General features: G+C 32.7%; 1 protein-coding gene across 2 annotated transcripts; it reads right to left on the bottom strand.

The window, feature by feature from the left end:
* Nucleotides 1–5,907: 5,907 nt before the first annotated feature.
* On the bottom strand, nucleotides 5,908–9,575 carry LOC107933678 (calcineurin B-like protein 1). Of its 2 annotated transcripts, none has more exons than XM_016865953.2 (9): nucleotides 9,352–9,575; nucleotides 8,690–8,904; nucleotides 8,414–8,496; nucleotides 7,686–7,745; nucleotides 7,440–7,548; nucleotides 7,299–7,351; nucleotides 7,107–7,187; nucleotides 6,445–6,557; nucleotides 5,908–6,357 (listed from the first exon to the last, which is right to left on the bottom strand). In XM_016865953.2, the coding sequence occupies exons 2-9, from the start codon at nucleotides 8,766–8,768 to the stop codon at nucleotides 6,294–6,296; spliced, it is 642 nt and encodes a 213-aa protein (XP_016721442.1). In that variant the 5' UTR covers nucleotides 8,769–8,904; nucleotides 9,352–9,575; the 3' UTR covers nucleotides 5,908–6,293. The 2 variants fall into 2 exon arrangements, with proteins under 2 accessions (XP_016721442.1, XP_016721443.1); XM_016865954.2 differs by having other exon boundaries at nucleotides 9,356–9,471.
* Between the last annotated feature and the right edge of the window lie 491 nt (nucleotides 9,576–10,066).

Raw genomic sequence — 10,066 nt, 5'->3', positions numbered from 1 at the left:
TTTAATCCCTAAGTGACTTGTTTATGGTTTTTGCAATTAAAACCCCCAGATTCGATTTGGTTTCAGTATCGTCCCTAGTCCATTTATTTTATTTTATTTTTATCATTTTAAAATAGGGTTTCCTTTATTATTATTTGTTTTAAGTTTCCTATTTATTGTTTATTATAAATGGTTTTTGCATACTATTTATTTAATTCTTTTAATATATTATATATTTTAAATCATTATATGTATAAACTCTTTTAGATTCCTATATATATATACATTTTTATAATCTATATGTATACACGCATATATATATCTAGTAACTTATTTAATAGATACATACATACTCATATATTTTTTATTTATATACATATCTATACATATATAACTATATACATTTTTTTCCTCTTGTTTTTTCTCACGAATATGTACATACATACTTATATATATTACGTATTAAAATATGTATACCTTCATATATATATATATATATTATATGTACTTATATATTTTCATATTTTATAATTTTTTTATCTATTTTATTTATTTTTTTATTTATTTAATTATTTATATGTCCATTCATTTAATGCTTTAGTTTTTTATTTACTTGTTATTGTATATTCATGAGTGATTTGTTTTTTATTTATTATTCATTTTTGTGCTCATATTGTTTTTTAGTCGCGTTATTTTATTTATTATTCCATCATGCATATAAATACCATATTTCAAAAAAAGAGAATATTTCAAATTGAGGCAATATTTAGCATTTGGAAATTCGAGAAAACATGCCCTAAGGTGCTGGGTGTCGATTTTTCTCGTTCAACCAAATGGCTTAATATCCTTCATAAAAATTTCAAAATAAGGCAATATTTTGCATTTGGAAATTTGAGAAAACATGCCCTAAGGTGCTGGGTGTCGATTTTTCTCGTTCAACCAAATGGCTTAATATCCTTCATAAAAATTTCAAAATAAGGCAATATTTTGCGTTTGGAAATTCGAGGGACGTGCCCTAAGGTGCTGGGTTTCGATTTCTCGTTTAACCAAATTGCCAAGTTTCCTCTTGAATTTAAATCCATGCCATTCGAGTTTTTTTTAAGGATCGTATTTTAAATTTCTTTAAAGTTTTCAATCTTCGACACTAAGACATTAAGTAATCAACTAGGTACCAATTTTGGGCGTATCGAGGGTGCTAATCCTTCCTCGTGCGTAATCGACTCCCGAACCCGTTTTTCTGAATTTCGTGGACCAAACTTGTTGTTTTGATAAAATCAAACCTTTTATTAAAAACAACCATTTTCGAGGTGATCCAATCACACCTTATAAAAAAGGATTGGTGGCGACTCCCGTTTTCGTTTTCATTTTCAAAAACCCAAGTCGACCCCGTTTTCCATCAAAAAAATGGTGTCAACACCATGCAAACAAATGAACAAAAGCTTTACCCCAAGAAAAAACTAACCTCTGATACCATGTTGAGATATACACAAAACTATATGTGATGTATATTGATTACTTACCTATCATAAGATTCAGTACATGTATTTATACAGTATTGATAGAGAGTAAATTCCTCAACTAACTAATCGTTTACTCAACAACTAACTACTTCATTAAAGCTGACTTAACTACTAACTTCCTTTCTATTACTCTAATAGATTGATTAAAATGCACCATAAAAAATGGGGGACCAAGTGCAAAAATTCCATCAGACCCGAAACGCGCGGATCCCTCCCTTGGGTCAGGTCACCGCGCGGGTCGTAGGCCTCTAAACGGCGCCATTTTGAAACCATTGTCCCGGCATCAAACGACGTCGTTTCTTTCAGCAAATAAAGGCTAGATTAAACCTAAAAAAACCTAAACCTAAATGCTTCATTTAAGACTGCAGAAGAGAGGTGAACGCCGCCTCTATCTTCCCCCCTTTCTCTGCCATTTCAAACCCCAGGCCTTTGCCCATTCGACTCTAATTCGCGCAGAGGAGAAGAAGGCTTCATCGGCGCACCCACGAAGGTAAGTATTTTTTTCTGCGTCGCTATGTGCAACGATCGTTCAAAAAGAATCTCCGAACCTTCGCTCCAACTCCGATTGCGACGGAAAGAGCAAAGATCCGGTCACAAGGTACGTTCCTCCCCTTTTTTTTATTGTTTCCTTCCTTAACAATCGATTGACAAACACAAAATGAAAGAAAAAAAGTAACCAGCAAATGAAAAAACAAAAGAAACTCAGAAATCACCTCTTAGTATTTCGATTTTTTTGTATTCTGAATGCGTAAGTCCTTTACAGTGTTTGTATTGGCTTCTTTATAGCCAGAATTACAAAAAATAAAATGAAAAGAAAAAATAAAAGAAATCCTCCCAAATCCCCTATGTTGCCCCTTTTCTGTCATTTCTTTTTGCTGCTGTGTGTTTGTTGCAGGTTGTTTGTCCTTCTTGCAGGTACGGAGCAGTGGACGTGGAGGCGTGTAAAGGCATCGCGCGCGTGTGAGGAGTGGCTCGAAGGTGTGGTGGTGCACGCACGAAAGGGGAGCGTGCTGGCTGCGGCGCTGGTGCTAGGGCTGAATGCCTAGGGTTTCTGCTTGTGGTTAAGGCTAGTGGGCTTAGGGTTAGGTGATTGGGCTGATTGGGTTGGGGATATTTTTGGTTATTTTGTGTTTGGGCCATTGGGCCCGTTGTTTGTAATGGACATTTAAAAAGAATGGACTGCTATCATATATTTTTATATTGTTTTTAATTTGGTTTTATTTTTTTTTGGCTTAGGCCGGGCAAAATTCGTGTATTACAGTAGTTTTTTTATGTAAATACTTTTTAATCTATTTTAGTGCGTTAGAAAACTTTTATTCTAGTTCTTTTTAGTGTATTATATTTTTTAAAATTTTTATTTTTAAATAAAAACTAATTTAAAAAATTAAATATAGACAGCCTGGATTTACCTTTCTTAAATTAGTTTGGGGTTGGATAAAAAAGTAAACTAATTTTACAGGTTGAGTGGAACTTAGACTTAAAAAGTTAATCTAAATACTTTATTTAGCTTGATTCATGAGGTCTGTTTACTTTACGTGGACTTTTGTATCAAGTTTTGTAAACCATAGGCCTGGGTCTCTGTGCTTGTATTGTCATACTAGAGTTATAATACTATTAGATATTAACCTATGCATGACATTGATTCCTTTACATATATTTATATTTGATGCTTTCTTTAATGGTCTAACATTGGTCTAAGGATAGAGTTGTTTTAACGAAATTGTTACGTCATATACATGAATATATATAAAATAATTCCGGGTGACCGCCGAGGTAGATTGTATATTTAGACGAAGAATTTAATCTCAAATTTTAGAAATAATATTATTAAAGAGGATAATCGAACTGATTCTTTTTTTTAGTATGGATGCATTCTTTTATTAACTACATGCAGTCAAGTTCAAAACTCCGCAAGGGCTATCATTCTCCTTCAATATTTGCCACTGTTCAAACTTGAAGCTCAAGGACCTGAGGAGGAGGAGGAGGAGCTTGTGCTGGGATTTCATGGTTATGCTGCGCAATGGCTTGAATTGTTATAGCAAACAATCGAAGAAAGCGTATAAATTGATGGAACAATTTACCGTGCCAAGGAACTGTGACTACGATGAATAAATAGGTAACCAAGAAGAGTGAAGAGGAAAGAAAGATGGAGGCAAGGAGAGAAATTAATGAAAAAGGCAATGGAAAACCCTCGAGCTCTCAAGCTGATAGGATGGGGAGTGAGAGGGATTTCAACAGAGAAGTAGAGGAAGATTCCCATTAACATAATGGCAACAAACAAGGCAAAGAAGACAAGTATAGAGGTGGAAACTGGCGGGGAATCAGAAAGTAAATCAAATGCAGAGTCGTTTTGGGATGCTACCGATAGAAACCGGATTACATACATTCACCAATGGAGGGACTGCATACCTCAAATCAATCAGGATCTGCATTTGTTTTTTTCTTTTTCTTTGTGGCTTTTAAGTAATTCTGGGAATTGAGCAGGGGGCTAGGGGCACTTTATACAAACAGTGAAAGTCAAAAGGAGGAAGAACTGGTTAGGACCTTGGGCAGCAGAAACTGCGATTACGCTGAGTCTAGCTAAAGTTAAAGAAATAGAAAATAATACTCATAAACCGAACAACGCTGCATTGTTCCAATCGTGCATATTGTTTCAATCGTGCATGTATCCGATTCTTGTTTTATATATTGAAAAGTTTGTATTAATTAAATTAGGAATTTATGCAACAAAATATAAATTCAAGAGGTATAAATTATTCTCCATACGTAAATGAAAAAATTTTGGGACTAATTATATAATTTAACCTAAATTTTTTGTTTGAAATGGTGATTTAACGTGCCACGTCATCTTACCATTACATCGTTAACGAAAATTAACGGCTCAATGACTAAAATGTTAAAATATGTAATGTAAGTAACTAAAACGTAGCATTTCAAACATAAATGACTAAAATATAACCTGAGAGAAACAAAAGTAACTATTTTAATAGTTTACCCTATATATAATAGTAACCTTTATAATATAATTTCTTATCATTCTTAAATAGTTTTCTATAATAATTCATTATATTAGCGACTTGCATTCGAAGTTATTTACACGATAGAGTATTAAGAAATTTAAACTTTCGATAATCTTATCCTTATAAAGTTATCCTGATAAAAAAACAACTTACTAGAGTATTTATATTTTCACCAAACTTCAGATAGAGGAGCTTTGAAAACTCTAAATACTAAGCAAGATGGGTCAAACTGACCCCAAATCATAAGAGTGACTTAGTCCATTAGTGCACGCCTTGGTCCCAAGTTTTTGTGCTCGGCCTATGACATTTTTCCCCAACTGTTCTAGAAACATTTCCATTGCTTTTTTGAAATAACATCGATCCATCTCATCTCAGAACTGCCACAATGCCTCGGCTAATTCCCAACTAATCTTTCTATTGGGTAGTTCTCTCAGCTTATAATTTTTCTTTGAATAATTTGATTTGTCTCGCCACGCTATACATCTCAATATCTCATTACGACTTGTCCCGATTGAAATCCCTTGATTCTCACAAAAAGACTTGAGCAAACTTGGACTTTAAGTATTGTTTACAACTCTAGTTTGCAGACCACCTTACCTATTACTTAGTTGTGTGTAACCTACAACAAACAAATGTGATAAGTCACACTGTAACACTAGAATAGTACTTGAGATGTACCTTCCGTTTAACAAATCTACTCTATTCGATTGTCCATTTGCATATAACGCTTCTTTGCCCACCAAGGTTAATGCACAATTCAAAAAGTTCATTGCTAGGCATTGGCAGAAACCTTTGGACTTGGAAATGATTAATTTAATTAGTCAAATCTATTTTAACAACAGAACATACAAAGTCAAACACGACCATAACAATTTCAATACGTGTAGCTGAGTTTGGGAGTCAATGAGGGAGAATCGTGGGACATGTCTAACTTTGTATTAATTTGTCGGTCATCATTTTGATAGGATAATATATTAAAAACGTAAATTGTATTGAAGTACTTTAATATTTTTATTTGTTCCAGTTTTATGTTATAACTAAAAATAAAAATGTTTTTAGAGATTAAATTGTCAACAGAAGTTCAGTTTCATTTTCTTTCTTAAATTTAGAAGAGTTTTAATTACACAATTATTTTATAACTTAAATTTTTTTTTATTTTTTTTTAGATTTATATTTAATACACAAATGATATATTCATGATACTACACTAAATGAAAACAATTCATCAATCTAGTGTTTCCAAAATCGGATTTGTGATTGAATAAAAAAAAAACCTAATTCAATCCATCCGTACATGTTCGTTGTTACTATTCTTCTCCGATGGAGTTCAGACATTATTAAAAACCATACAATAAAGACAAATATAAGTATGTAATTGAACAAGCATATACTAGTTTAAGGGGTTTTTTTTTTCTTTAATATATTTGCTATTTAGTCCTTTCTTAGAATTACAAGCAGTATTAGCTAGTATTCTAGCAATCCACCCCAAATAAACACAACATCTAATTCTGAAACTGATACTGCATTACCACAGATCAATATGACTAAAAATGGAGAAAACCTTAAATAAAAAAAAAGGTTAAATGAGAATGGCCTATACAATCAACTATTTTTTAAGCTGCTACCCTTTACAAACATTATAAGCTTTAAGCCTTGTACCAAAAACTAGGCAATATCTTCATATGATGACAGCTCAATTTCAACAAATCATGCCACCAAAAAAAAAAAAAGTGTGTTTCAAATTCAACCAAATGCATGTACCACCACATACAAATCAAGTGGCAACTTCATCTACTTCAGAATTGAAAACAAAGCTTGGGAATGTTGTTGTTATGTCCCTGCATAGTTGATGTTACACCATGGGTGAGTAAGGTTCTTTTTTTTTTTTTTCAAGTAAAGGTGATTACGAGATTGGTAACGCATACCTGAGGTATGGGAGGGTCATGATTTTCAACAAGGATGGATTACGAGAGACGAAGTTTTGCCATTCTGATATGTCTATCTTCCCATCCTGATTAATGTCGGCTTCCAAGAATGTCTGTTCACAATTCCCACAAAAGAGTTAAGAAACAATGCCTCAAATCAACAGTCACATGAAACCAGGTAATTTACAATCCTGGTGGCATTAACTGTCATAAACTCTTAATTTCATCAAACTACATCACTGAACTGAAGTCACTTACGAGCACGTCGTTAAGTAATTCTAATGGAAAAGTTTACTCCCCATTACACATGACACTATGAAATCCCAAAATCGATTCTATTTAGAAAATAAGTCACGCATGCATGCCTTACGTAGTGAGCACAAGTAAACTAATTAGCTAATAGTAAAAGTTCAACAATATAATTTGATGAAATGGAATATTTATGGTTTACATGAAAGTGGTGTTAAGTTCAGTAACACAAAATGTAAATAATCCCATGAAACCATCTAACTGATGGTGTTCATATAAAGATATTGTCGATCGTGTAATAATTCCGGGCAATCGATAGGTTAGCCAACTACTAATTCAATAAGATTTGCCGGCACGATCAATTTTCTTCTCAATAGTTTCATAAACACTTATTTTACACAACAAGCTCTCACCTTATCAAGTATTGCCTCGATGGTTTCATCTGCTAACTTCATTTCAGATTCACATAAAAGAGCAATCAGCATTTGCTTGACCTGTGCCAAAATCACACAAACTATGTTTGTACGAAAAATATAACTGAATGAGAAAGTAAATCCATGTAATAGCATGATATTTAAATAATAAACATATAGATCCCAACATACCTCATGACGCTCGATAAAACCGGTTCCATCCATGTCATAAAGTTTAAATGCAACTGCAATTTAAAACCATTAAGTTTAAAAAGAGAAGGAAGATTAAACAACTTGTGTAATTCGAGATAATTATATCAACTGTTTACATACAATCTATTTTATCCTCTTGTGAGGCATTTGGATGGAAGACATTGAGTGCTCGAACAAAGTCACCAAAATCAATGATTCCCTTCTTCTTGGCGTCAAATAAATCGAAAATCTACATTGTATTAGAAGGTTGGATGAATATAAAAGGAACATTCCCATCAAAGAAATTTTAGACAAAACAAGTGAAACTTCAACCTTTAAGTGATATTGAATTTCTTACATAACAATAAAAAGAAGAAACTACTTTACCCGATTTGCAAAAATGTTTTCCTTCTTCCTATTCTTAAACAGCGCTAATTGAAATTCTTCCTGTATATACAACAATAGATGAGCGTTAAATTGGACACACAAATGTTCAATTTTGACAGAGAAGGAACAATGAGAAAAAAACAAACATATCCCCTCGTAGTTAGAAAGTGGGAGGGACGAGGACAAATAACGGAAATATAAACGAGATGCAACTCCAATTCCTTTCAAAATGAAGAGATCTTTAAATAGCAAAATCAATGAGAAAATGCAAAACAACTCAAAATCACACAGGCTGCCATGATCCACACCACCTTGCAAGGCATTACCGATTAGGCCTCATAGTTTAATCCACAAAAGGCATTTCATAAGTTAAAGTTATAGGTATTGTGAGCACTTATATCTCAAAACCAACTCTAGTACACGATAAATATGAGATTCACGGTCCCTCTCTAGGACTATGAATCCTCCCCCACTCTAACAAGGACCCAACATCCTCAATGGCACATTTCTAAGAGCCAACTTTAATACCAAATAACAGGTTCGACAATAGGCTACAAAGTTTGTTTGCTTCGGCTCATTGGACCTAATGGTTTTATCCAAGACCAATTCAAGTACACAGCTCATATGAAAGTTGATAGGCACATGGCATAAGATGTAATGATCCTTATAACCACATTAAAGAAAAAGTAAAAGATCCATGGTATTACAAAGGAATCATAGAACTGTACCTTGCTAATCAAACCATCATCAACCACAGAACTGCTGATGCTCTTGAATAGCTCAAAAAGTGCTTCAACCTCACTAACACTAACTGCATATACACAAGAACAAACCAACCAAGTAATCAATTTTGCAGCATAAAAACAACACAAGGTAAGCAAATTTCCCTTCATAATTGGAAGCAAAAGCAATGAAACATCATTGTTTCAACCCCCATAAGAACAATCAAACAATTGGGTGCATACAATGAATAAAAAAAAAGTTCAAAAAGTCAACAAACTTACAAGCAGTTTGTGAAGCAAGAGTAACAGGATCTTCATACCCAGGATGTTGCCTTGTTACTTTAGAATGAAAGCAACCCATTTACTGGGAGACCTTTTTCTTTTTTTTTCTTTTTTAAGGAAAGAAAGAAAACTTAAACAAAAAAAAAAAAGAAGTTCCTAGACTTAAAGCGCCTAGGCTTCACTATGTTCTTCCGCCTGAAAAAACCATTTTAAACCTGCAAATTTCATTCACAACATTTATTAGAAATCAAAATAATTAGCTTTCAAAAAAAAAATACAGATCTCAGTCAAAAAATTCATCGCAAAGAATTAAAAAAGAAAAAAAAGAAATATACAATTGAATCATAAATCTTATTCTTACATTGAAATCCAATTCGATAACTAATAAATTAATTTTCTTTTTAACCTAAGAACCAATCCAATCGATCAAAAGAGAAAACCTTACCCACTTTTTTTAAATAAATTTAAATAAATTTCTGCAAAGTGTCCACCACACACATACATCATTTAAAACAATTCACCTTTTATTATTATTAAATCTCTGCAAAGTGTCCACCACACACATACATCATTTCAATCTTTGTAAATCTTCTTTAAAAAATTAACGAAAGCAAATCAAAAAAAATTATTTTTTTTAAAAAAGCAAGAATTGAGAAACTTACCGACCGGAAATTTGGCCGGAAAATTAAAATCCGTCGCTTAAAATGAACGACAGAAAAAAAAGGGGGAAAAAAAATAGGCGGAGCTTTACAATCTCTAACACTTAACAAGAGAAATGAACTAATGTGAAAAGGAATGTGGGAGGGGGGATTATATAGGAAAAGAAACAAATTATTGACGGCTTAATCCGACGGTTGAGATTTGATCACAAGTGCAAAAAAGCCTATTTTTATGCTTCTTTGTTTCTTTTTTGTTCTTTGTTCTTTTATATAATCAATGAATTTCAGTTTTTCTTTTTGGTTGGTCGAAAATAAAAGGATTAATTTGCTAGACATCCTTAAGTTATTACTTAAATTTTATATTAGTTTAAATATTTAAAATTGTTTTAATTTAGTCCAAAAAATCAATCAGGTTCTTTTGTTAACGTAGACGGTGGATAAATGCCAAATCAAATATCGAATTATAAATAAATGTATACTTGCTACATTGTAATGGTTTTTTTTTAATATGTTAGATTTATGTTGTTTATTTGATAACGTTGAGAAGAGGTTGACTCCTTTTGGATAAATCTTCGAAGTATCATTTGCTTGAAATCGAAAAACCCTTAAATGATTAACATTGTCCTCGAATTTGAGATGAAAGTTTGTCTCCTAACCGTGTTGAGAGTGTGAGTTGAAGTTGGGGTTTATAGAGTGGGAGCACGTTGTTGGATCAAGC

The sequence above is a fragment of the Gossypium hirsutum genome, chromosome D03 (genome assembly GCF_007990345.1).
Source record: "Gossypium hirsutum isolate 1008001.06 chromosome D03, Gossypium_hirsutum_v2.1, whole genome shotgun sequence".
NCBI lineage: Eukaryota > Viridiplantae > Streptophyta > Magnoliopsida > Malvales > Malvaceae > Gossypium > Gossypium hirsutum.
Note: the sequence above shows the minus strand (reverse complement) of the source record. Positions and strands in the feature narration are given on the sequence as shown.